The sequence below is a fragment of the Pelodiscus sinensis genome, chromosome 18 (genome assembly GCF_049634645.1).
Source record: "Pelodiscus sinensis isolate JC-2024 chromosome 18, ASM4963464v1, whole genome shotgun sequence".
NCBI classification, from domain to species: Eukaryota; Metazoa; Chordata; order Testudines; family Trionychidae; genus Pelodiscus; species Pelodiscus sinensis.
This window is the reverse complement of record NC_134728.1, coordinates 2,471,206-2,497,896: the sequence shown is the minus strand read 5'-3', so window position 1 is coordinate 2,497,896 and position 26,691 is coordinate 2,471,206. Positions and strand designations below refer to the sequence as shown.

Here is a 26,691-nt window from a genome sequence, read left to right as displayed (position 1 = left end):
AACAAAGTTCAGGGCACTGGCTGAGATGGGAGCTGAGGGCCCTCCGCTCCTCTGCCTCGCTGTTATACAGCCCCCACGGCTGAGGGAGCAAGCCTGTCAGGCGCCGAGCTCCCTCCCCTCCCCCCAGCCGGCCGTGGGCAGGAGGCGATGGTGCTCGGCCTGTGGCTGACTCAGGCCTGTCATGCACAAGAGCAGGGCGTGGGCTCTCCCTGGGCTCCGACCCCCAGCAGCCTCCCTCGCGCTGCGGGATAAAGCGCCTCATCTTGCCTGCGCAAACTTGGCTGCCCCCTCACCAGGAGACGGCTGCTTGGGCTCCCACCCGCCACGTCCGAGCGGCTCATAGCGCAGCCCATGCTGGCGGCCAGCTTCCCCGCGCGGGCACATGGGAGATCGTCCAGCTCTGACCATCCCACGCACTCCCCCGGGATCTCCTCCACTGGGCTGTGTGCCGGACACTGGTATTACCCACCCTGCCCACTGTCGCTGTCATGAGCCCTTAACGGCACACAGTCCTCCTGGAAAGAAAGACAGCGGAGGAACTGGCATTTTCCACGCGGGAGCCAGAACATCCCCGACCCCCTTTGCCCTGCCCCCAGCACCCTCCCTCCCCCCGCATGGACAGAACGGAAACAGACAGCTTAACGTGTTTTACTAAACTGTGCCAGGCTCTTCCTTCCCTGGCTGATCTCGGCAATGGCAGCCCATTGGGAAAACCTGCTTCCTTCCTCACAGTGACCGGAAAGAGTCACAGAACCGTGAACCGTGGAGGGGCCACGCTCCAACGGAGAGGGGCACTGGAGGGTGGGCCAGGGTAGTGCAAGGATATGACGCTGCAGCCTTAGTGGCCAGGGCAGGAGACTGATGGAACCATGAACCCTGACACAGGAGCTGGCCATGGTGCTAACTTGATAGCACTGGCTGGTCCTCCAACTACCCAGTGCTGGGAACTCAGCTGTTATCCACCACAGCTTCTGCAAGGGGGTCTGAAAAGAGAACATCTGAGCTTGTGGGGAGGGGGAATCAAGGAAGGAACGTAAGAACAGCTAGACTGGGTCAGACCAAAGGTCCATCTAGCCCAGTGTCCTGTCTGCCCACAGTGGCCAATGCCAGGTGCCCCAGAAGGAACAGAACAGGGAATCACCCAGAGATCCATCCCATCACAAACTTCCAGCCTCTGACAGACAAGAGGCTAGGGACACCATTCCCACCCGCCTTGGCTAATAAGTATCAATGGCCCTAACCTCCATGAATTGATCTAGTCCTTTTTTGAACCCCGTTCAAGTCCTGGTCTTCACAACATCCTCTGGCAAGGAGTTCCACAGGTTGACTGCATTGTATGAATAATTCCTTTTGATTGTTTTAAACCTGCTACCTATTCATTTCATTTGGTGACCCCTAGTTCTTATGTTATGAGAACAAGTAAATAACTTTTCCTTCTTCACTTTCTCCCCACCGGTCATGATTTTATAGACCTCTATCATATCGCCCTTAGTCTCTTTTCTAAGCTGAAAAGTCCAAGTCTTATTAACCATGCTTTATATGGGACCCATTCCAAACCCCGAATCATTTTTGTTGCCCTTTTCTGAACCTTTTCCGATACCAAGAGATTTTTTTCAGATGAGGCAACCACATCTGCATGCAAAATACAGGACTATGTAGCACTTTAAAGACTAACAAGATGGTTTATTAGGTGATGAGCTTTCGTGGGCCAGACCCACTTCCTCAGATCAAATAGTGGAAGAAAATAGTCACAACCATATATACCAAAGGATATAATTAAAAAAAATGAACAAATATGAAAAGGACAAATCAAATATCAGAACAGAAGGGGGATGCGGGGGGGGCGGGGAGGGGGAAGGTAAATGTCTGTGAGCTAATGATATTAGAGGTGATAATTGGGGAAGCTATCTTTGTAATGGGCAAGATAACTAGAGTGTTATCTTCTGTTATCTTCAGTTCTGATATTTGATTTGTCCTTTTCATATGTGTTCATTTTTTTAAATTGTATCCTTTGGTATATATGGTTGTGACTATTTTCTTCCAGTATTTGATCTGAGGAAGTGGGTCTGGCCCACGAAAGCTGTTCATCTAATAAACCATCTTGTTAGTCTTTAAAGTGCTACATAGTCCTGTATTTTGCTTCAGCTACACCAGACTAACACGGCTACATTTCTATCACTATTCTACATCTGCATGCAGCGTGTGCGTACCATGGTTTTATACAGAGGCATTACAGTATTTTCTGTCTTATTCTCTATCCCTTTTTAAATGATTCCTAATGTTTGCTGTTTTGACTGGTGCTGCGCACTGAGTGGATATTTTCAGAAAACTATCCACCGTGACTCCAAGATCTCTGTCTGGAGTAGTTACAGCTAAATTAGTCCCCACCATATTGTATGTATAGTTGGGATTCTTTTCTCCAACTTTTTATCAACATTAAATTTCAGTTGTCATTTTGTTGCCCAATCCCTTATAAAACATTTCATGTGACTCTGATTTTTCTATCCAGGAAGGAAAGCGAGAAGATGAGGACGCCTGGCGGAAGCTTTGCTTTGTCACTGAAGAAGCGGCTGCTGGGCTGAAAGTTGGAGACGTCGCCTCGCTGCCTGTAAGTCAGAGGAGGGGGCAGAGTCCAGGAAGCACAAAGGCAGCAGTTCACCAAGTTTTTATTTGAGTTAGAGGCTCCTTAAAAAAAATTCAAACCAAGAGACGAATCAGCAACTCAAATTTTCAACAGTAACAACTAACAATGCGGGTCCGAGCTTGCGGGCCTGCCACGGAGCAGGACTTTCCGACTGTGTGAGGTGCCCGCCCTCTGAGAATCAGGCCCCTCTGACAGCAGCTCCCCAACTCGGGACTCACTTTGGAAAACTGAGATCAGTGCATTCAGCCGGCAGGACTGGCAGAGGTTGGGAACTACCATTAACAGACTAGCCGGGTGTGACTGATAATACAACAAAGAACCACCCGCTGGAAAAGCCCTCCTGTAAAACGTAAGGGGAGTCACAGCTCTAAGTGGCTCCCCCCGGTCTTCTCTCTCTCCCCCTCAACAATAAAACCCACCATGATCTCAGTGACTCCAACCCACCCCAGAGCACAGGGACCTCTCCCAAACTAAGGGAGCTATTACAGATTCGACTGTGCACAGGGGGAGGAAAAAAGCCATTCTCCCCGTGTCCCCCCCGCGTATTCCTCTTGTGCATTTGAGAGACAGTCACTGCTATCTTCCCACCAGCTGTGTATGACTCCCTCACTGCAACAGGGAGAGAGCCAGACTTCCAGACAGACCGAAGCCATCAGAAAATCCACACAAGGGCAGGATCTGAACCAAACGGGAACTTTTTACCAACTGACTGGATTGCATGTTGGTGTCCTTACACCTCGGGGCCAGATGTGCAGCGGGTGTCAATTGGCACAGACCCAAGCAACTGGGTCTAGCTCTGAGAATCCGGCCATGCCGTTCCCAAGGCAGAAATGCAAAGAATCAATCCATTGTCTCTCCCAGCTCTCCCTAATCACTTACTCAACAGGCAGCTGAAGGGCCAAGAACAGGGGAGAAGCCACAGAGGCCTTTAGATGCCTGTTGCAGCAGCCACACTACCCCTTCCTGCTTTGGCCCCTCCGTGGCTCGCTGCACTCTAGGCCAGGTCGGAGACGCACACACGTGGCCAGCTGGAACGTAGGGCTCGGTCACAGCAAGGTCGTCGAGACCAAGTCGTTCCCGGACCGGGGAAGGGACGTGAACGTTCCTCTCTAGCAACCGACAGCTGAGCCAATCCCAGAGCGAACAGCACGTCACTCCCAAGGAGGCGGCACAAGCGAAGCCCGGGAAGTGACAATCTTTCCCCTAGAGTTCTCCTACAGCAGTTCCGGTTGTGAATAACACACTCCACGCCGCTTTCGGTTCTCAGCACACGGCAGTCATGTTTCAACGGGTGTTAGGTTACAAGCGGCAAGGGATTCCCCCAGGGTAGCAAGCATGGAAAGGGACGAGACCCACACTCCGCCTCTCGGCTGTTATACAGGCAGCAAAACCTTGAAAGCTGATCTTCAGTGTAGGGAAAGACTCCAGTGCCCGGGGAGAAAACTACTGCAGAAGACACTGAAGTCCTCCAGAAAGGGGAAAGGTGGGGCAAAGGTGCGTCTCTCTCAGCGAAGGAGGAGTCGGGAACGTCCTCACATGAACATGTCGTCATAGCCTGGAGGGGGCAGGTGATCCGGATCTGGCCTGCAACAAGGAAGGATGAGAGAGAGGGAAGTCAGAATGCAACACCCCTCCCTGGGCAACCCAGAGAGCCAAGAGAGTCGGGTGTAGATAGCAAACAACAGGAAAACTCCAGCCTGGTAACAGTCCGTGAAGCAACACACAGACGCACAGCTAGGTACCCACCCTGCAGGACCGCCCCTCCCGGGGCCAAACGGGTCGAATCTGGCACCTGGCGGAACAGCCCCAGGCGGAAGCCTGCTTGGGAGCCCAGAGGATGGGTTGAAAGGAGGCCTTCGAAATCCGGAGCGGAGCGGATCGGCGATCATACCGCCCCGGCGGCCCCTGGGAGGAAGAAGAGAGGCGAATGAGCGCAGGGTCTCAGCTAGCCCGAATTGGCAAGCAGGGTCTCCGGCTCCCGCCTACTCCGAGCGCGGATCCCTGCTCCCCGAGCAGCCAGGAAAACGGAGTCCGGTGTTGAATGGCAGCGCGGGACGAGGGGTGGGACTGCCCGGGTGTAGCGCAGCAGAGCAGGGACTGGGGGAGAGTCAGGCAGCGAGAACCAGCGTGGTTAGGTGTAATCCCAAGACCGGGGGACAAGAGGCACAGCACAAGGGGGAGACTTCACACCTGCTCAGCTCCAAGGCCCTGTGGTCTGCGCTGGCCACACAAAGGGGCCGCAGAGTGAGTGGGAACCAACCCCCGCCATCCAATGCCTGACATCACCGGTCTTACTGGGAAAGCTCCGAGCATGAGAACCCGTGTGCACTGGCGTGATGGGAAACAGGGAATCATAGAATCATAGGACTGGAAGGGACCTCGAGAGGTCATCGAGTCCAGCCCCCCGCCCTCAAGGCAGGACCAAGCTCCGTCTACACCATCCCTGACAGATGTCTATCTAACCTGTTCTTAAATATCTCCAGAGAGGGAGATTCCACCACCTCCCTTGGCAATTTATTCCAATATTTGACCACCCTGACAGTTAGGAATTTTTTCCTAATGTCCAATCTAAACCTCCCCTGCTGCACTTTAAGCCCATTACTCCTTGTCCTGTCCGCAGAAACCAAGAGGAACAAATTTTTTCCTTCCTCCTTGTGACACCCTTTTAGATATTTGAAAACCGCTATCATGTCCCCCCTTAATCTTCTTTTTTCCAAACTAAACAAGCCCAGTTCATGAAGCCTGGCTTCATAGGTCATGTTCTCTAGACCTTTAATCATTCTTGTCACTCTTCTCTGTACCCTTTCCAATTTCTCCACATCTTTCTTGAAATGTGGCGCCCAGAACTGGACACAGTACTCCAGCTGAGGCCTAACTAGTGCAGAGTAGAGCGGCAGAATGACTTCACGAGTTTTGCTTACAACACAACTGTTGATACAACCTAGAATCATATTTGCTTTTTTTGCAACAGCATCACACTGTTGACTCATATTCAACTTGTGGTCCACTATGACCCCTAGATCCCTTTCCGCCATGCTCCTTCCTAGACAGTCGCTTCCCATCTTGTATGTATGGAACTGATTGTTCCTTCCTAAGTGGAGCACTTTGCATTTCTCTTTATTAAACCTCATCCTGTTTACCTCTGACCATTTCTCTAACTTGCTAAGGTCATTTTGAATTATGTCCCTATCCTCCAAAGAAGTCGCAACCCCACCCAGTTTGGTATCATCTGCAAACTTAATAAGCGTACTCTCTATCCCAATATCTACATCATTGATGAAGATTTTGAACAGTACGGGTCCCAAAACAGACCCTTGCGGAACTCCACTTGTTATCCCTTTCCAGCAGGATTTAGCACCGTTAACAACAACTCTCTGACTATGGTTATCCAGCCAATTATGCACCCACCTTATCGTGGCCCTATCTAAGTTATATTTGCCTAGTTTATCAATAAGAATATCATGCGAGACCGTATCAAATGCCTTACTAAAGTCTAGGTATATGACATCCACCGCTTCTCCCTTATCCACAAGGCTCGTTATCCTATCAAAGAAAGCTATCAGATTAGTTTGGCATGACTTGTTCTTCACAAACCCATGCTGGCTATTCCCTATCACTTTATTACCTTCCAAGTGTTTGCATATGATTTCCTTAATTACCTGCTCCATTATCTTCCCTGGGACAGACGTTAAACTGACCGGTCTGTAGTTTCCTGGGTTGTTCTTATTCCCCTTTTTATAGATGGGCACAATATTTGCCCTTTTCCAGTCTTCTGGAATCTCCTGTCTGCCATGATTTTTCAAAGATCATAGCTAAAGGCTCAGATACCTCCTCTATCAGCTCCTTGAGTATCCTGGGATGCATTTCATCAGGACCTGGTGACTTGCTGACATCTAACTTTCCTAAGTGATTTTTAACTTGTTCTTTGTGTATCCTATCTTCTAAACTTACCCTCTCTCTGCTTGTATTCACTACGTTTGGCACACCTCCAGACTTCTCGGTGAAGACCGAAACAAAGAAGTGATTGAGCATCTCCGCCATTTCCAAGTTTCCTGTTACTGCTTCTCCCTCCTCACTGAGCAGTGGGCCTACCCTGTCCTTGGTCTTCCTCTTGCTTTTAATGTATTTATAAAAGGTCTTCTTGTTTCCCTTTATGCCTGTAGCTAGTTTGATCTCATTTTGTGCCTTTGCCTTTCTAATCTTGCCCCTGCATTCCCGTGTTGCTTGCCTATATTCATCCTTTGTTAGTTGTCCTAGTTTCCATTTTTTATATGACTCCTTTTTTATTTTGAGATCATGCAAGATCTCCTTGTTAAGCCAAGCTGGTCTTTTGCCATATTTTCTATCTTTCCTACACAACGGAATTGTTTGCTTAGCGTTAGCTAAGGGCTGTTGTGGTTCCCATCGCGTCAGGGGCCCGAGTACTTCACCCCCCGGGGGGAGGGAGGGGAGAAGAGACACTGCCCAGGGTGCTGAGTAGGGTCAGTTAACACCTGTTCTACCGCAATGCATGCTGGGAAATGACAGGCCCCTTCACCGCCCTGCCTTCCTGTCCCCAAAGCAGCCTGTTCAAGGCAGATGCATCCCTTGCAGCCCCGCTGGCCATCATGGGGAGTGGGGGGGTGTGGTGAGGCGGAGGGGGGGGTAAGAGACGAAGCCGGGATGGTCTTTGCTCTGCTCGCTTCCTTGTGTGGCATGGGATCTCTGCTGGCCTGCAACGGCCCCCTGGCTGTGCCTCAGTTTCCCTGGGCGCTGCACCCATCCCTAGATGGGGATGGGGATTTCGGGCGTGACTCATGGACGGAGGCTGCCTCAGCAGGTACCCATTGGCTGATGCCCTTGGTCGCCTGAGCCTGGGAGAAGGGTGCAACCCGGCAACACCTTCTGCAGGGGAAGCTGGACAAGGGAAGAGGCGAGGCCGGAACCAGTTGCCGAGGGTGAGTGAGTCTCGGCTGGCGTAAGATGCAGGTAGGGGGCCCAGGCTCGGGGCCCCCCTCTGCCCTGACTGCTCCTGGGGTCTGTGCCAGCCAGTCTGTCCTGCGCAGAGTCCCTGTCAACTAATAAACCTTCCGTTCTCCCTGCCAGCTGAGTCAGGACCCGGTGACTCCCCACATTTCTGTGATGGGGGGCTCAGCCACGAACTGGGGGAGGCTCAGCCGAGGGGCAGGTTCCACTTTCCTCCAGGTTCTCCAAGGAGTCAAGAGACGCTCCGTGAGCCACGCCAGCTGTGAGAATATTTGGGACGGCAGCGCGTCACCCCTCCCGCCCCTGCTGCCGCAGACCTGTGGAGCTTCAGGAATGGTCAGACGCTTCCCCCCTCCCTCCCCGGCCTCGGTTTCCTTTGCTGATTGATGGCTGTTCCTTCCACTCATGTAGCTCCCTGCTCTTGGCTGCCTCTGATTAAATACAAATTGCAGAGTTATTGCCAAACAAACAAGCATCATTCTGGGCTGCATGAACAGGAGCGTTGTGAGCAAGACACGAGGAGTCATTCTTCCGCTCTACTCTGCGCTGGTTAGGCCTCAGTTGGAGTCTTGTGTCCAGTTCTGGGCACCGCATTTCAAGAAAGATGGGGAGAAATTGGAGAGGGGCCAGAGACGAGCAACAAAAGTGATCAAAAGTCTAGAAAACATGAGCTATGAGGGAAGAACTGGGCTTCTTTAGTTTCGGAATAGAGAAGACTGAGAGGGGACATGAGAGCCGTTTTCAAGTATCTAAAAGGGTGTTACAAGGAGGAGAGGGAAAAATTATTCTCCTTGGCCTCCGAGGACAGGACAAGAAGCAAGGGGCTTCAATTGCAGCCAGGGAGGTTTAGGTTGGACAGCAGGAAAAACTTCCTGCCTGTCCGGGTGGTTAAACACTGGAATAAATTGCCCAGGGAGGCTGTGGAATCTCCATCCCTGGAGATATTTAAGAGCCAGTTGGATAGACACCTGTCAGGGATGATGCAGATCAGTGTTTCCCAATTTTATTTGGCCATGGAACCCCTAAGGTGGCCTAAAAATAAAAAAAGCCCCCGGCAATTTGTTGAGCAAAAAAAAAGTCCAAACACAAAAAAGCTCTGTCTCTTTAAGAGGCTGCGGGGGAGCACCCATTTGGAAACACTGATCTATATGGTGCTTGGTCCTGCCGGGAGGGCTGGGGACTGGACTCGATTCCTCTCGAGGGCCCTGCCAGTTCTAGGGTTTTATGAAATGCCCCATTTCCTGCCCCAAGGCCATGTCGCGGGAGTTCCCAGAACCCTTCTTTGGGCCCAGCCGCTTGGCACCTTTTCCAAAGCCGGGCCTGGAAGCCGCGTGCTAGCCCAGCTGTGCCAGCCTCTGTCCCTTGCACGGCACTGCCCTGGTAGTCCAGTGTGTGTGATCGCAGCTGGAGCCTCGGGACGCTACCACAAGACAAGTAATTGGCCTCAGCTACAGCAGGCGCCTTCGTGGGCCACTCGCCCGTCAGGGGAAGCCCACAGGGAGGCCCCCTTCAGAGCCAGACGCTAAGTACACGTAAGAAAGAAATCGCTTTCGGAGACGGGAAGCGGGCTGGCAAGGGACCGGGCTGATCTCCCGCCGCTGGGCATGCAGGACTGATTTCTAACCCCCTCCACTTCACACTCCTCTCTCCAGCCTCTACGGGAGGTTTCCCGAAGATCCCTTTCTAGCCAGCCCCTGCAGAACAAAGCCCTCGGAGGGGAAACGAACCTCAGCAGCCCGAGGCTCCAAATCGGGATGGGAACGACGAGCCGACTCCGCTAAGCAAATGCTTCTCGGACAGTCGACACTAGACCACTAGCAGCTCCCCCTGCCATCGCCGCCTCCGTCAGAAAGAGGAGAAGGCGCTTTAACGCGGCAGTGCCGCACGGACCCCGGGCCAGACTCTGGGCCCTACCGCTTCGAATCGCTGTGAGGACCATGGGGCCGGCTCGAGTCCCCCGCTGGCCCCGTGTTCCCCGCGGTGCTCTCGCCTTTCAAGTGTAGCAAATTGCACCGACTATTCGATTAGCCGAGGAATCGAAATCGAACATCCCGAGCTCCGAATGGCAGGACTTCCCGGCCTCCCTAACGAGCTGGTTAGCCTGCCCACGGACTGGGCTGACTTTGGTTACACGGCTCTTTTCCTGGAATGGAAAGTGACGGCACCGTTCCCCCCTCCCCACGCCACAGGGCTGGAGGCCCAGGGCAGAAACACCCCTCCCCCCCCAGCTCCCCCATTCATCTCAACCTCACATCACATCGGGCAGCTCGCTCCTGTGTCGGAACAGCCCACAGATCCAACAGGGCTGGAGAGTACGGGGGCTAGAAAAAGCCACCGTGTCAATGGGAGGCTTAAATGCACTTGGCTGCGTCTTTACCTTTGATGCACTAGAGGAATTACCGCATGTTCGACCGATCAGCTATGGGGGAGGCAGGGACTCAGAACAATTCGCCCCCCTTTTTCGTTTGGAACCAGCTGTTGGTCCCTGGCTCGTGACACACGCAAACTGGGTCAGTGACAGCAGCAGCAAGGCCGAGCCGAGGAATTTCGGTCGCTCCCCGCGCCGCCCTGAGAAGCTGACGGAGCGGATCTACATTTGGAGGCCAGGGTGCGAACTGACGAGGGGCCAGATCCTCTCCTGGTGATACTCACCCAAAGGGGTCCAGGTCCTCTCCACCCACAGCAAAGGGGCCCAGCGGATCAGGCCTGAAACACAAGGCACAATGAGAGGGCCGAGTTCACGGTGGCCGGCGGGTGCGGGGAAAGAGGGCAGGAAGCACTGAGACCCCATGCAGATGCGCCCGTGCGGCTAGCGGAGCCTGCTGCTGGAGAGGAAGGCTGCGCTCAGGGGCGAGACTCTGCTGCAGCCGGGGAGGGGTATTTTTGTCTACAGTATAGAACAATCCGGTTTCACTCCCTGTGCGGACTAGAGTTACCGGCATGTCAGGGCCGGCGAGCCGCTAACAGCATCTTGGGAGGTGGCCGGTGGCTTTAATTCGTACAGAGACGAGTGGGAGAAGACCGCAGGTCGCGGGACGGGGCGGCAGGCCTGTGGAAATTTTCGTGGTACCCAGAACGCCCACAAATCCTTCCCCCGCTGAGGCATCCTCCCCACATCTGCCTAAGGTTCTAGGAGAGGGTGGGGGCGGGGGCAGGCCCTGGGAGGGAATTTGGGTGCAGGCTCCAGGCTGGGCAGAGGATTGGGGTGCAAGGTCTGGAACAGTTTGGGGGTGGGGGAGGGGGCAAGAGGGTGTGTGTGTGGGGGGGTGCACGCTCAGAGAGGGAGTTTGGAAGCGGACACACCGGGGAAGGAGTGGGGAGGCAGGTGGGGCTGGAGGACACACCGGGGAAAGGGAAGGGGTAACAGGTGGGGCCAGGGGATACAATGGGTGGCCCAGGGGATGAACCAGGGAAGGTGTGTGTGGGTGGGGGGGAAGAGGGGAGTAGCACGCAGGGCCAGGGAAGACACCCAGCCCAGTACTTTGCTGGAGCAGGGCCCCTGGGCATCATGGGTCCATTGAATTTGCCGCCCCCACCTCCAAACTCCCTCTCTGAGCCTGCAGAGGGACCCCACCCACTGGCGGGGGGGGGGGGGGGGGGCGAGGAGGGAGAAGTGTTGGCAGTGCAGCTGCAGCATCATGATTCTCCATCCGGGGAGTTGTGCTGCCAAGCTGTTCCAGGGGAGGGGGGGAGGGGAGATCATTGATAAGGGAAGCAAAGTGAAAAGGCTTTTCCTCGCCCTCCCATAAGCGGGCGCTGGGTCTTCTGCCCCTGCAGGGCCACGGCTCAGCCCCTGGCAGCATAGGAGGCACTGCGGGGCACACAAACGGCTCTTCCCGCCACCGCCAGGCGGGCCCCCGATAACACCCCATCACAAGAACACAGCTCCAGGCTTGTCCCGCAGGGCCTCCCTCACCAGACCCCAGCTCCGCTCCGGGGATGGAAGGGAGCTCGGCCGTCTGCCCTCCCCGCTCCAGTCACGAGGCACCAGGCTGGACTCAGCATCGGCCCTGACCTAGCGCAGACACGGGCAGCTCGCCCATCGCTGAGCTGCCAGCTGGCTACGGGAGCCTCCTTCCCCTGGGCAGCCCCTTGCCCCCCAGCCCTGGGCACTCAGCCCCCCCCTCGGCTGGGCAGACGCCTCAGAGACCAGCCTGCTTCCCTCCCTGTCCTGAGCCCTCCTGACTTGGCTGCAGGCCCCTCCCCAAGCCAGGACGCTCCCGACAGACCATTAATCCCTTCAGAGCTAGGCCTGCCACACAGCGCTAGACTACGCACCCGGGCCCATGGCAGTGGGGCAGAGGGTGGGAAGGAACGTGGGGGTCTCTGGAGAGCCAGATGCTCCGTCGCTGCTTTCCTACCCCCCACCTCATCTAAAAGCAGCGCTGGCTACGCCGCCCCGTCCCCTGGCCCGCGTCTCGCTCACCAAGATGGCTGCCAGTCCCGGAGAGGCTGCCGGGGAGGAATCCGAAAGGGGTCGCAATCCGGAGCGGGGGCAGGCGGGACGTTCTTCTCGGGCTTGGGCTCCTTTTCGGGGTCGCCCTTCTCCTTGGGAGCCCCCAAGGGAGAGATGATGCCGGTGACAATCCTGGTCTGCAGCTCCTCAACGTTCTTGTACACCCTGCGGGGCGAGAGGGAGCGTCCGGGCTGACGGGGCCGCTCCCAGGGTCCCGCGAGGAAGGGGGGGGTGGGGAAGGCCCTAAGGCCACGGGGCGATGGGCTCCCAATGGGGGACACACGCAGCACAAGCGCCCTCTCCAACTCCCCAGCAGTGGGCAGGGTTGGCCCGCGGCCCCGGCCAGACTGTCCGAGCGGGAGGGACCTCTGTGGATTTGGGCGTGTTTCTCCTTTGGCATTGCTGGCCGGCGTCCAAGCTAGGGTTCCCTTATCTGTGAACGGTGGGGCAGCCGGCAGCCCCAGCGGGGCTCTGCTAAAGGGGAAGTGACAAACGCTGGAACAGAACCACTGCCAGACACCTGGCACTGGCCTGTGCGGACGTGTCGGCCGAGACGCAGCCTGGGAAGCAGGGAGCAGCGGGGCAAGTCTCCGCTTTGCAGGAGAGTGGACAGAGGCAGGAGGGAATTGCAGAACTTGGAAGCGGGGAAAATAAATCCCTGTGGGATAGTCCCCGCCCCCCGCAGCTGGGGCGGCGTTGCTCCCTGCACCTCATGCTGGGTGCTTGGTGAACTCTAGGGTCGGATGTCCTAAGCCCCAGAGCACCCACAACCACCCTCCAGTGACCATTCCAGTGCTACAATCGCCCACGGGTACATGTGCAGGGTTGCATGCATGGGCGGCCGGTGCGTAAGGCAGGAGGAGGCGTTGCCTTTCCAAACCGCCAGCCTGGCCTCGCCCACACTCCATCCCCAGAACCCCTGCTACTGGGGGCGAAGTGTTGGCTACTGGGGGCGAAGTGTTGGCTACTGGGGGCGAAGTGTTGCTGCCCCGCAAGCACCCGCCCTCCCCATGCTCTGAGCTCCCCCTCACCCCCCATAATGGGGGCATGGCCTAGGCAGAAGGGGCGGGGCTGGGGGCTTGTCTTCCCCAGCCCGACCTTCACCCATCACCCGTGACTGCAAGCAAACCTCCCCGAAGTACCACCACTTCCCCCACGGCCAGTCAATGGCCGAGGTCTGTACCGCGGGGTCTGTGTTGGATTCAGGCTGTCGGCTCCATGGAGACAGGGGCTCTGCTTTCACGCAGGGAAATGAAGTTGCAGAGCCAGCCAGAGGCTCAGCTGGGATTAGGACACCCAAAGCAGCGACTCCCATCCCGGGCCTGAGCCAGAGGCCTCGTGGCCTAGCTCCCTCTTTTCTCCCAGCCTCCTGGGGTGCACCAGGGCTTGGGGAAAGGGGAGAACAGGGAGGGGCATTTAAGCTTTTTCTGCAAACAGCCTCTCACGTTCCTCTTCCCCCTTGTTTGTTTCACTGCCCCGCCCCTTCCTCTGGCTGCTCGCCTCCCCTCCCCTCCCGGGCTTGTGGGGGGCAGGCCGGTACCTGTGGAAATCCTCCAAGTGCTCCGGGTCGATGTAATCCGCCACGCTCAAGGTCAAATCCGCCACCTGCTTGGAGCTGCAATCCTGGGGAAGGACACACGACATGCTGCCTCAGCAGCCACGCACGCGGGGGAGGGGGCGCAGACAACAGCAGAACAGGCGAGTGAGCATGTGGGGGGGGAGGAGGAGGGATCTAACGCAGGGGCCCTCACGGGAGTTTGTGGCTTCTCCGGCGCTCGTCAATGCAGGATCCACGTGTCTGGATTCTCAGCTGCCCCAGTGCAACCCGCTCTGCCTGTCTGGGCTGCCAAGGGCTAGCCAGGCGCTGCGCTGACCCAGCAGGAGAGGGGCCGTTACAAAGCAGACGGGGCCGACCACGCAGGCTGGCAACCAGGGGCCAGTTGTAGTGGATGCTGCAACGTGTCAGCCGGCGTGGGTTGGGCAGTCAGATCCCTGCTACACCGCGAGGCATGTCTGACTGTAGCCTCCTGCTTTGCACCGGGCACAGCACGGCCTGGGCTAGATCCTCGGTGGGCAGGAAAGAGCACCACACCGTGGCAGGCCTGACGGGACACTGATCTCCACCAGCAGTGGATCTATCCCGGGCGTGAGCTCGGCACCACCCCACCATCACAGCCGCCGGTGCCACGCTCCTCTCGGACGTCGGGGACACCGACTCGCGTGCCCCGAGCACAGAATCAGGGCCACGCGGGCTACCGCTCTGCCCTTCAGCTGTCTGGGTTTCTTGCCTCTCACTCAACAGGCGCCACGGGCATCGGGGGAACCTAGGGGCCCAGGAAAACGGATTCTTGAGGGAGCCCCTGTGGTTATCCCTTACGGGGACGGCACGGACCCCGCGCCTCCTGGGAGTGGAGACGCCCTGGGGGCCTGATCCGTACACAGCGCCCAGCCTCACCATGATGTTGAGAATCATGCTGCTGTCCACCATGATGCCCTTCAGCAGGAGCTCGTGGCGGTCGTCCGTGGACTTGTACCGCAGCGTGTACAGGTCCTTGTTGGCGTTCCACCCGGGCGGCAGCAGCTCTGACTTCCTCTCGTTGGGACCCGGCTGCGCAAGGGCGTCAGAAAGAGCACAGCTGGAGTCACTGCCGACACTGCCCGGAGACGCCGGCTGGGCATAGGAATCAGACAGGAGGGGGACCCCCCCCCCAAGGGGCTGCACTGATTACAGGATCGGGACCCAGGGTTCTGCTGCACAGGCGACCTGGATCACGCCCACAAAACAGGCTGCAAACAACCCTCTCCCGAATGAGACCCCCTCCCCCGAGCAGGGTATTTTCCGGCATTGGCACTTGGGGATTATACATGTAACCTCTCTAAAGGAGCCCCCAGGCCAAGACAGTCTGCCAGCTAACAGTCAAAGTCCTTCCCTTCTTAATTAACCCATTACAGCCCTTTCAGGGCCCTATCCTGTACATACTTGCTATATGATACAACGCTTACAGCTAGCTACAGCGTCACTGCAAAGCCCAGGCGCGTTCTTACAGGTAGCTCTCTCGATGTAAACACACATGCCCCCCCGGAGAGGACCCCGCTCCCGCCGCTTCCTAGAGTATGCAGGATCGGGCCCTGCAAGCTAATCCACATGGGCTGATCACGGTCCACAACGGGCCCCACTTCAATAGCCTTGCAAGCCCAGGGAAGGGCCATGCAGAGCAGGAAGCGCTGAAGCATCCCGAAGTCTCATCGGTGGCTCCTAAAGGCAAGGAAAACCCTTTTCCGCCTGTGACGTAGTGGGGGTACTTGCTGGGCTGTGGTGACCCCTGCTGTCTGGAGCAAGACCCAGCAGGGAAAACCTCGCTAGGCAGAGGTAATGCCAAACTTGTTGAACCAGTGGCCAGACACCCCCCATGGAGAGGAACAAAGGAAGGTGGAATGCTGCCCTGGCTGGGGGGCAGGGCGGCAAGGGAATTTAGTTAGTTATGGTGGGAGAGCATGGAGGAGAGCCTAGGAGAAGGGGCTGGAGTTTAGGGGCCCAGTCTCCCCCATCTCAAGGGGGCCTGAGGCATCCTAGCCCAGCTCTGTGACCAGACTACATCTGTGCTGTGCTGTATCCTGGAGAGGCAATAAACTTCCTCTATTCCACCGGCTGGTGCAGTCTGTTTGTGCCATTTCGGGGTCGCAACTTTACGTGGGGCAAGAAAAAAAAACCCCATTCAACTTCCAGGCAGCCTCAGGCTGTGCGCTCTGCAATAAGGACAGTGCGGGGGGGGGGGGGGGGGGGGGGGGGACAGGCGTGGGATGCTCCAGAGACAGGCCCCTGCGTCTGGCAGGGCAAAAACAACAGAAACAAAAGTGAAACTCAGCCGGGTCCTGGCTCAGGCCAGCCCATCCCCCGGGCCTGGGGAAAGCCGACACCACCTCCAGGAGCAAGGCGCAGGCCCTAGTCCTGCTGCACGGCGGGCCCGGCCCTCTCTCTGCACCGTCAGGGCCTGCTGGAGGTCTGTCCGTCTGTCCGTCCGTCTCCCCCCCGATTGCCAGTCATTCCGGGCAGCGCGCTCTGCCCCTGCCCTGGTGGGAACCTCTGCTCCCCCCCCCCCCCCCCGGGCATGTGGGGTGCGGGCTTGGCAGCGGGTTCCACTCGGGGCTCAGCCGCCCAGCTGGGCTTTGCACAGCGGGGAGGGGGCGCCTTGCAGAGCCCGCCCCCCCCCCCAGGCGGTGCCCCGCCCCCCGCGGCCCCCTTACCTGGTCCCCGGTGCCCAGCGCCCGGTACCGGTGCGAGAGCAGCTGCCAGTGCACGAAGCAGATGAGCGCGTCCTGCGGGCAAGCGAGCCCGGCCGCCTGCGAGGCGTGGAGCAGCTCCAGGCCCGCCATGCCGCCCTGCGAGCCCCGCCTGCCTGCCTGCCGCGGCGAGAACTGGGGCGGGGCGTGCGGTGCTCAGCCGCCACCCCCCCGCGGTCAGCTGCTGCCCGAGACCCGCCTCCCTGCTCGCGTTGGGGCTGGAACGGGGGGGGGGCGCGGCAGCTCCCCCTGCCTTGAAGTGGTTTCCCTTCTGGGGGGGGGCGCCCTGTTTGGCTCACGTCAGCCCCCCCCTACAAACCCTGTTCCAGATTGGCAGAAGTTTTGGGGGTGCCCAGAACCCCCCCCCAAGTTCGCTCACCCCCCCCACCTGCCTAAAGCTTGGGTGCAGGCGGGGTGAGGGGTGGAGCTCAGGGGGGAGTGGGAGGTGGAGGTCCTGGGTGCAGGCTCTGGGAGAAAGTTTGGGGGCTGGCGAGGGGAAGAGGGTGCAGGCTCTGGAGGGAGTGGGGTACACAAGTGGGGGAGTGGATAGGGGTGCCCCTCTCTGGTAATGGTTCCTGGAGGAGTGGAGGTTAACTGGGTGCTGCTGCCCCCGTGGTAGCGTGTTCTCCCCCATCCCTCCTGCCACCCTGCCGGCTCCTCCCAGGTATCCCCCAGACTGCCTGCTATCCCTGGGCAAGTTAAAACACTGAAAGGTGGGGACCGGCAGCTCAGTGTGGCTACAGCGGCTTCCGGCTGCTTATTCCCACAGCTGCCCACACGTGCATCCCTGCAGCTGGGGGGCTGTGCACCCTAACCCCGCTGCACTGCCAGTACTGGTGACGCGCCCCCCCCCCCCAAGCATTGTAAATCGCCCAGGGGTAGCAGGTGGGACTGGGTTAGGGTTAGGGAGATGCAGGGCCAGGCGGCAAGGTTTGCTGGAGCCCAGCAATGTTCTCTCTAATTTTTCCATCTGTGTGCAGAATAAACTTTGTCATGTGCACCGCCAATATAAACACTTGCTGCTGACTGTGGGCGCTCTGCTTATCAGCGCGGCACCATTTGAATCTCTCCTGGGTGGCTGCCCAAGTGCTCGGCTTACAGGGAACACTGGGACGCAGCTCCAGGCCAAGAATATTCCTGGTGCGAGGGCACCACAGGGTCATATCACTTCCCCTATGTCCAGGAGAGTGGTGCACCCCTGAGTTATTCATGCAGGAGGTGGCCCCAAATCTGATAGAAGGGTCTCCCTGACTTTCCCCTTCTGTTGTCCCCAAGTCAATCTGGGAATTCTCCGTCAGAGCCGGAGAAACTTTATCCAGCATCAAAGCACAGGCTCCCCAAAGATGCTTTTAAAGGCTGTTTTTAGTCTGAGGAGCTGAGGGTAAAAAAAATCTGACATTTTAGTTTAATCACATTTGGCAATGGGGAAAACTCAGTTGTAGGCAAAAGAGGTGGAAAGTCAGGTTGCACTTGACTTCCTGGTGGGAAAACCTGAAACTTCCATTGTCTGTTGGTCAGGCTGATGTAGTTACTGTTTGACTTGTCAGGGGGGTTGAACTAATTCTGGCACCCAGATTTCGGTTTAATTGAGCCAGGTGGGCATGGGCCCTGATCCTGCAAACACTTCACTGAGCACTCTCAGAAATCTAGTGAAGCTTGTCATAAGTGTTGGCAGGATCTGGGCCTTTTTACGGAGTTTTCCAGTAGGGATGTACGTGACTAGTTGACTCCCTGATAAGCATGCACTTACTGGGTAGTCAAGTAGTGAATCAACTAGTCGCTCTTCCCTCCCACCCCATGCTGCCTCTATCAGAGAGAGACAGCGAGGCGGGGGGAGCAGGAGTCAGTGCTGGGGAGCCGAATTTTAAGCCGGCTCCCTCCAGCACCATCTCGGGGGCAGATGGGGCAGAGGAGGCAGAAGCGTAGCAGGGACTGGGTACGAGCCGGGAATCAGCTGGCTTGCGCCTGGTCCCTGCTGTGCCTATGCTTTTTAAACGTATTAAGAGCCTGGCAGCTCTTAATGAATTTTAAAAGGCAGAGCTGCAGTGGGGTTAGCTCCCAGGGCCGGCTCTGCAGTTTCCCCCATCAACGGAAATTCCATCAACTACTCAATTAGCTGATTACCCGCAATTGAACATCCCTAGTTTCCAGTTATGTTCAGTATGGATACTGGGGAGAATACCTAGTAACAGTCCCTATTAAAACTAACAAAACACCCCAAGGCTGTGTCTACACTGGCGCGATCTTGTGCCACAGCAGCCCCTCTTGTGCAAAAACTTGCTGCCTGTCTACACTGGCCGCGTGTTCTTGCGCAAGTAAACTGACGTTCTAATGGATGAAATCAGGGCTTCTTGCACCAGAACTCTGACACTCCCGCTCAGGAATAAGCCCTTTTGCGCAACTGTTCTTGCGCAAGAGGCCAGTGCAGACAGGCAACATGAATTTCTTGCGCAAGAAAGCCCTATGGTTAAAATGGCCACCGGAGCTTTCTTGTGCAAGAGAGCGTCTACACTGGCACGGATGCTCCTGTGCAAAAGCACAGGCTAGTGTAGACGCTCTCTTCTGGAAGAGTTCTTGCACAAGAAGCTGCCAGTGTAGATGTAGCTAGTATTCTTGCCAGGGAATGGATCAGAGGATTTCCTGCCAGGGGACAGAATTACAAAAGAGCACCTTTGATTCACCACGCTCTGATGCTAAGCTAACAGGAAGGAGTGATCCGGCGGATCAGGACATACGTTAGGGAGAACAGGTGGGTGAGGTAATATCTGTTATTGGCCCAGCTTCTGAGGCTGTGTACATGGGAGCAGGGGCGGGTTATTCCAGGAAGAAGTGACTATTTTACAATTGTCTTAGGCCCTACTGCTGCAAACACTTCTGGGGTGTTGCGAAATAAGTTCCCACATATGTGTGAGCAAGACCAGGGCCTTACTGCTCCAAGGTGCCACCCACATATCCCGCTTCATTGGATGGGACTTTCACAAGTAGTTGTGAACCTGCTGTTGCTGGCAAGCTGGGGTGGAGAGGTGGTTTAAGGGAGGGACAATGAAGCCCGTCCCCTCAGTCCCATTGGGAAGCTCTGGCTCCATTACAAACCCAGCTGATCTGAGCTTGGAGCAGCAGGCAGAGCCCTGGAATGCTACTGACCTCACATCAGTGCCTGTCCAGATGAACGCCTCTGAAATCAAGGCACGTGCTCGGGCGGAAAACTGACGGTGCGAGCAGAGAATCAGGTCCTCTTTGTATGAAGAGTAACGGGTACCCTGGTGAATGCAGCAGGACCTCCTCCTGGTGCAGAATCAGACCCTGCCTGGCCTGTTACTGACCTTTTCAGCAGCTCTCCCCCATGCCTGAAATGACCCGGTTCTGCCCTGCCCAGGGGAGGTGACGGGAACTCAGCAGATGCAGCTTCTGCTGCTTACCCCGAGGTTGCCGAGTGATGATGTTTGTAGAGTTCTGAGTTCCAGGTTCTGAGCTGTCCGGGGATGGAGAGTGGAGCTGTGCGTGCTGTTTTCTGCCGGGGCTCTCAGACTGGGGGTCACGAGGTTATTATGGGTTAGGTTGCAAGAAAGCCCTGCCAGCCTCCACCCCCAAGCCTTGCTTCTTTATCATTTCTAACGGCCATACCTAGGGGTCACACTCAGAGACTTGCCATGTGAAAGGGGCCACGGATACTGACATTTGAGAACCACGTACCTGACAAGGAGGCGGTTTGCTCCCGAGCAGTTCAGCCCAGAGGAACAGGAAGCCAGCTGTAGCGGAGTCCTGCCGTCTCGAAAGTCGTATTTATTCACTTCCAGCGCTGTGGGGCTACCACACTCCAGTCGGGGGGGAGAGGGCTGTCTACATAGCAATCAAAGGTGTGATTGGAGCATGGCTGGGCGAAGGGTGTTAAATGTTGGTTAATTGACTAGTCGATGAACCTCATTAATTCTTATTGGTTACTCGACTATTCTATAGGCCCTGGGGGCAGGGCTGGCAGCCAGTGCACGCCGGCCCCACTCCCGAGGAGCCCCCTCCACTCTGCAATGCTGCCTCTGGATCAGAGGGAGCAGCATGGGGTGCTAGGTGGGAGCAGTTTAAAATCCAGCTCCCCTCACAGACTGGCTACCTGTCACCCTGCGTGGCAGCAGTGCCCGCCTAGCTCCTAATACACTTTAAATGCAGACCCACAGCGGGGATAGGTCCCAGACCCAGCGTGATTCAAGACTGAGCCGGGCTGCTGGCCAGCCTGCTAAAAAATTAACTGGCAGGGGAGGGGGAGAGAAACGTGTGTAGTCTATACCAGTAACCTATAAGCTTTTGCTTATCGGTTAATCGACTGTGCTATTACATCCCTAGGCTGGGCAGGCTGGCACAACTAAGAGCAGGGAAGGCATGGCAGAATGGGTTTCAGAGCAGGCTGTACAAGTACAGCCAGGGGCCCCGGGTACGTGCTTGCATTGCAAGCCTGCGCCGGAACCTGTGCATCTGTGGATCTTCACTGCTGCTTTTAGCCATGCCTGCTGGATTAAAGCGAGTACCATCCCAGAGCTGCAATAATGCAGTGTAGATGCACCCTGGAATTCTCCTGGGAGCAGAAATAGTCTCCCATGTGAAGGAAATTCTGCAAAGGACCTTTCCTGACAAATCAAATCCCGCCTGAAATAAATCAAATGCCCCTATTCCACGGTGGGGCTCTGGAGAGGGGGACTGGGCAGGAAAGTGTCTCTCTCAGCATGTGCCCTCCAGTGTGTGTGAAATCACAGGCCAGCAGGAGGCTGGTGGAAATGCTGGCAAGAGGATGGTTGTGGTACATTGCTGTATTTGGAAGGAGACAACTTCTCTGCAGCAAGGAACGGCACTCTCTTGTGACCGGAGATCTAACACTGTCCTCAATTCATCTCCCCACCACCTGCAAACCCCAGGAAGCAGATCAGAGTGATTGGTTGGTCCCTGTGTCCAGGATAAAGGGCAGAGCTATAGCACCCAGAATTCCCAGGAAGTCTCCCATCCAAGTACTAACCAGGCCCGACCCTGCTTAGCTTCCAACATCACACAAGATCCGGCATGTTCAGGGTGGTACAGTCATGGGCTCACCAGGCCTGGTTCTGGACAGGCAATTGTTCCAGGAATTACAAATGCCCACTAGAGGGCCCTCTGTGTCTTCCAATAAGACACTGGGCCGAATGGGGCTGCACTTGCTAGACTGAATGTCTGACCCTGGAGGTGAGTCTCCGTTTCAAGGCTCAAGGAAACGTGTACCCCCAAGGAGAGGCATGCCTGGCTCCTCCACCAGGGTAACCCCCTGCCTGCCTCCGATGCAGAAAGGCAGGCGAGGGGGAGCCCCCGCTGCAGCCCCCGAACTTCCTCCCCCCTTGTCGAGGGAGAAGAGGCAGCAGGTTAGAGACACAGAAAGAGGGCCTTGCAAAGATCAGGTTTCCCAGCCTAAATGCTCCCAAGGTTTGGGGGCAGGAGGCAGGTTCAGTCCTATCCCTGTAGGGTCCAACTGCTTTGCCAGATCTGCTGCCTCCACTGTACTAGCCCCCCTCCCCACTCCTTCTCAGCTTGCTTTGCGCACAACTTTGCCAGCGCCCCGGCAGGCAGGCGCAACCCCAGTTTTGTAGTTGGGTAAACTGAGGCACAGACCTCAGGGGATTTGGTCCTGGTTGTGCAGTGTGTCAGAACCCAGACGTCCCGCCCAGGGGAGCGGGGACAGTCAGAGTGAAATAGGGATGAGGAGCAGGGCTGAGTGCTGGGCCAGCGGCTCCGTGGAAGGAGGTCGGCCTGCCTGCACGGAAGGCCCCATGCTGGGCCAGGAGAACTCAAAAGAAGGGTGTTGGTAGGAAGAGGTACAACAGACAGCTCTGAGGGGTCGGGGAAGGTGTCTCCTTCTGCCAGCAGGGGGCAGAAGACACCCGAATAAAACAAAACCCCCTACCAAAACAAGCGGCTCCATTGCATGGGCATCTCCCCCTGGGTCACGTGCCGTCAAGGTGCTGCGTGTGCTATGGGCCCGCACTTGGGTTCTGCCGTGAGGAGCGTGGGGAAAGAAACCAGACTGAGGTGAGCACTGGCTGCTTCGGCCCCCGCGCTAGGGCAGACAGGGAGAGACCAGGGCTGTGTCTACACTCGCGGCTTCTCGCGCCAGAAATATGCAAATGAGGCTAAGCGTGGAATATCGCCGAGCCTCATTGCGTACCTAACGAGCCGCCATTTTCGCAGAAGAGGCTCTTGCGCCAGAAGGAGCTGTCTACACGGCCCCTTCTTGCGCCACAAAACCCTCTTGCGATCACTTTTCAGGAAGAACGGCGTTGCGCAAGAGGGGTTTTGTGGCGCAAGAAGGGGCCGTGTAGACAGCTCCTTCTGGCGCAAGAGCCTCTTCTGCGAAAATGGCGGCTCGTTAGGTACGCAGACGAGGCTCGGCAATATTCCACGCTCAGCCTCATTTGCATATTTCTGGCGCAAGAAGCCGCGAGTGTGGCCATAGCCTAAGTGCCCTTTGGCTGGTTTTTTTGTCATTAGGATGTGGAATGTAGCTGGCAGCCACTGTGGATTTTTTAGTTTGCCCCCGACGCACGGTGACCCTCCCACCGGCAAGTATCCCCACCTAACAAGCCATTCTCATTGCAGGCCAGTCACTAGCGTGCGGGAAAACCCCTTCCGTGGTCCTAGGCTCCTCTTTTACCCCAGTGGCAGCCCCCGGGCGTGGGGAGAGTCAGGGGCCTCCCCTTACTCCAGGTTCCAGCCCAGGGCCCTAGGTAGCAGCCACTAGTGGGCTCCTGTCCTTATCCCCACAGAATAGCAGCCTCTCCCAGGGCCACTTCCCCGATAGCTCCCATAGCACCTTTTCCTGGCACCTTGGTGACGCCTCTCCTGCTTGTAGCCTTCAGTTCCCCTCCACGCTGCACCTCCCCCGTCTCCCGTCAGTCACCCTTCTCCTTCCCCCTCCTCCCCTGAGGGGAAGCCTTTTACAGTAATTACTCGTTTAACACGTGCCCACTTAACATGTTTTCACGATAGCGCGATTTTTTGAGGGGAACGTTTTTTGAATAACACGACCGTCCCTGAAATAACACCGTTTCCCCAGCCGGCCTGTCGCCGACAGCTGCGCAGGGCTTCCCCCGCCTCCCTGCAAAGCGGCGGAGGGTTCGCCGCTCGCCGCGCCATTCCCCGGCGACCCCCCCCTCGTCAGACGCACGGACGCAGTGTGGGTCCCGGAAGACCCGTCACAGCGGCATACTGTACTCCCAACCCAATCCTCCTTCCCTCTCCTCTCCGTCCCTTCCCCAGAGCCAAACCTCTCCCCTCCCTGCTATAACCCAGTCCCCTTTCTCCCCCAACCTTATGTCCCGGTCCCGGCTGCTAACAAGTGCAGGCTGGAGCCGTGAGCGCACATGCGGCTCTGAGCAGCCCCGCCGAGAGAGCAGCTGACCGGAGCACTTCTGGGTTCCAGCTGATGCCCTATTGGGAGTTTTACTGTTCAGTACAGTACATCGTCTAATATTGACATTGACGACTCAGCACCAACAGAAAATTGATTTCGACACCACCGCTTGAAACACAACCTCCACCTGTTCCATTATTTTCAGTGGGAAAATTGACCCTACGTAGCATGTTTTCACGTAACACGATCATTTTCTGAAATGTATCTACCGTGTTACATGAGGAATTACTGTGTAGTGGCCCACCCGGCCTTAACGAGTGGCTGGTGTCCCGTTAGCCTGCTGCTGCAGGCTGGCTCTGCATGGCTCTGGTGCCTGCCTGTCTTGGGTGCTGAGCAGCGGTCTCTGGCCGCCTGTGCAGGGAACAGGAACCCACTCACCCACCTCCCGTGTACCTGACCTCCTCCAAACTCCCGCAGCCCTGCCACAGTGCTCATCACCTCTGGATAGCAGGCCCGAGGCACCGACAACAGGACCCTACAATGGAGCAATCAAACGTTAGCAGCCCTTAACTTTTGGGTCCCAGGTTCCCAAGCCATAAAAGGGGCTAAGGTGTACCCATCCCATAGGCCTTTTTGGGGCTTAATTAGTGAATGTCTGTCGGTGCTTTGAGCGCACCAGTCTCACGCAAGTGTTGGTCTTATCTCACCCCCCAGCTAAACACACCCTGCCATCTTCCTCCTCCGTTTCCTTCCTGCCTTCTGGTTGCCAGGGAAATAGCTGTCCTGGTAACCAGCTACCATCCATCTTTGACGCCTGTACCAGTCTGCTGGTGTCACTCCCCAATTCTCTGGCGGTAGCTCTGTGAAGAGCAGGTTGGTTTTCTGGATGGCGCCAACCCCAATTCTCTGCCCCTTTCCCCGTCACTGATTTCTCCTCAGTGGTTTTGTGCAGGCTATCCAACCACGTTGGGGTGGTAAATGGGAACTGGAAAGATCCCACCTCATTAAGGTGTGGTATCAGAGATAAGCAGCCCGCATCCAGGTATGCAAGTGGGTCAGGGGACATAGTGTGCCAGTAACATAATGAAGGAAAAGTCACCTCAAATATCCCATGTTGCTCCCTTGAACTTTCCTGTGGCCTGCAGATATCCAACTGCAGTCCAGTTTTCATTCAGCCTAAAACACTGCATGAAACCTATTGGCTGTCAACGCTTGGTACATTCCCGCTTTGAAACTGAGGGATTGGCTTGCAAAGAAACAAATAGCCCTGTTCCAGGATCAAAACAAACGCGCAGTTGTGAATCTAATTTGTATGCTCAGTGGGTATGTTTGTGCCGGTCGATTCAGTAACTGCACACGTAAAAGGGCCCGTTCTGGTCATTTGTGTATGTTGTTATCCAAGTTAGGTTCATAATTTTGGTAAGTGGGCATGCAACATAGACTCACACTTAGTGTATGTAGCTGAAGGACATGCCTGTTTGAAAGTCTGCCCTATCTTGTTTTCTAGATCCCCATCGATATCTCTGCAGCCTCTACTAAGCAGAGTTTGCCAATATAAGACCAAAATATTTTGCTAACCTAATTTTTAAAAGAAAAACCAATATTACAAAACATTAAAATATGCATCAGTATCACGGTGGGATTTTTTTTTGTGTGTAAAGAAAAGCATCCCTTTACTTTCACTCAGGCATTTGTGGCTGTACCACAATTAAGGACAGCTCTTCATTCCAACAGGGTTATTTTCATGTTTGCATGCTCATTTTTCACTGAGCCACTTGGTTTATAACGTGTTCATCTTTATTTTTTTTGTGGTAACGAGAGTTGAAATGTTTTCAGCAATTTTCATTTTCTATGCCAATTAATTTTGATTCACATAAATCAGAGGCATGAACAATGTCAGAGAAGCCACAAACCACAGGGAAGTTCATGTATCATCTTCAGGAGACTATCAAGGTGACCTTGCCCACAAGTAATCTGGAACAGAGAAATCAGAACATCCTTTGTGAGTCAGCGGATTCTCTTGCCTTCCCGAGGCCACAGGCAGGAGTGCTTACACATTTAATTCCTCCGGCATTTGGAAAATGCAGCTTTTAAAAATACATGCTGGGCCTCATCTGGAAGGCTGTGCAGATACAAGGTGGGTGAGGTAATATCTTTTATTGGACCAGTTTCTGTTGGTAATGAAGACAAGCTGTCATGCTTACACAGCGCTCTTCTTCAAGTCTGGAAAACTCAGGGCAGGACTACACATAAAATGCTACATTGGTCAGACAGGGTGTAAAAACTCAGTTGTGGGTTTTGAAGACCTAGAACCGACCAGAGGCCTAGGTTGGGTTTGGAGGAGACCTTCAGGTGAGCTTTTTAGCATGTGGGCAGGTTCTTGTATTGTTTTAATCTCTTTTCTCGGTAACGCTGTCTCCTTAAGAATAAATGTACTTGCTTAGCAGGAGATGTGTGGCGTCAAAACTGCAGGCAGCTCTCTGGTCTCTGCCCAAGAGAGGTAGGGTTGCCAGGTATTTTCCCAAAAAATCTCAAGCGTGGCGGGAAAAATCCTGAACATACTGGGAAAATTCCCATTTTACATGTCCAGTATTTTCTGGGTTTTTTTTTACCAGACAGAAGATGCAATTACCGGACTGTCCATGTGAAAACCGGACACCTGGCAACGCTAAAGTGATGGCTGGGAGCCAGAAATCTACAGCGGGTGCCTTTGGTGGACCACGGAGTTCAGAAAAGAGGAGACTGAGGGGGGATATGATAGAGGTCTATAAAATCATGAGTGGTGTGGAGAGGGCCGATAAAGAGAAGTTATTTATTAGTTCCCATAATAGGAGAACCAGAGGACACCAAATGAAATTAATGGGGAGCAGGTTTAAAACTAATAAAAGAAAGTTCTTCTTCACACAGCGTGTAGTCAACCTGTGGAACTCCTTGCCAGAGGAGGCTGTGAAGGCTAGGACTATAATAGAGTTTAAAGAGAAG

General features: G+C 55.6%; 1 protein-coding gene across 3 annotated transcripts; it reads right to left on the bottom strand.

Annotated features, from left to right (window-relative positions):
• Window positions 1-2,649: 2,649 nt before the first annotated feature.
• On the bottom strand, window positions 2,650-19,775 carry PSMF1 (proteasome inhibitor subunit 1). 3 transcript variants are annotated; one of them, XM_075900897.1, is made up of 8 exons: window positions 19,670-19,775; window positions 16,311-16,481; window positions 14,521-14,736; window positions 13,606-13,688; window positions 12,036-12,230; window positions 10,262-10,315; window positions 4,391-4,549; window positions 2,650-4,228 (listed from the first exon to the last, which is right to left on the bottom strand). In XM_075900897.1, exons 2-8 carry the CDS (start codon window positions 16,437-16,439, stop codon window positions 4,177-4,179), a joined length of 888 nt encoding a protein of 295 aa, XP_075757012.1. In that variant the 5' UTR covers window positions 16,440-16,481; window positions 19,670-19,775; the 3' UTR covers window positions 2,650-4,176. The 3 variants fall into 3 exon arrangements, with proteins under 3 accessions (XP_075757012.1, XP_075757011.1, XP_075757013.1); XM_075900896.1 differs by lacking the exon at window positions 19,670-19,775 and adding an exon at window positions 19,491-19,631; XM_075900898.1 differs by lacking the exon at window positions 19,670-19,775 and adding an exon at window positions 19,491-19,631 and having other exon boundaries at window positions 14,521-14,673.
• Between the last annotated feature and the right edge of the window lie 6,916 nt (window positions 19,776-26,691).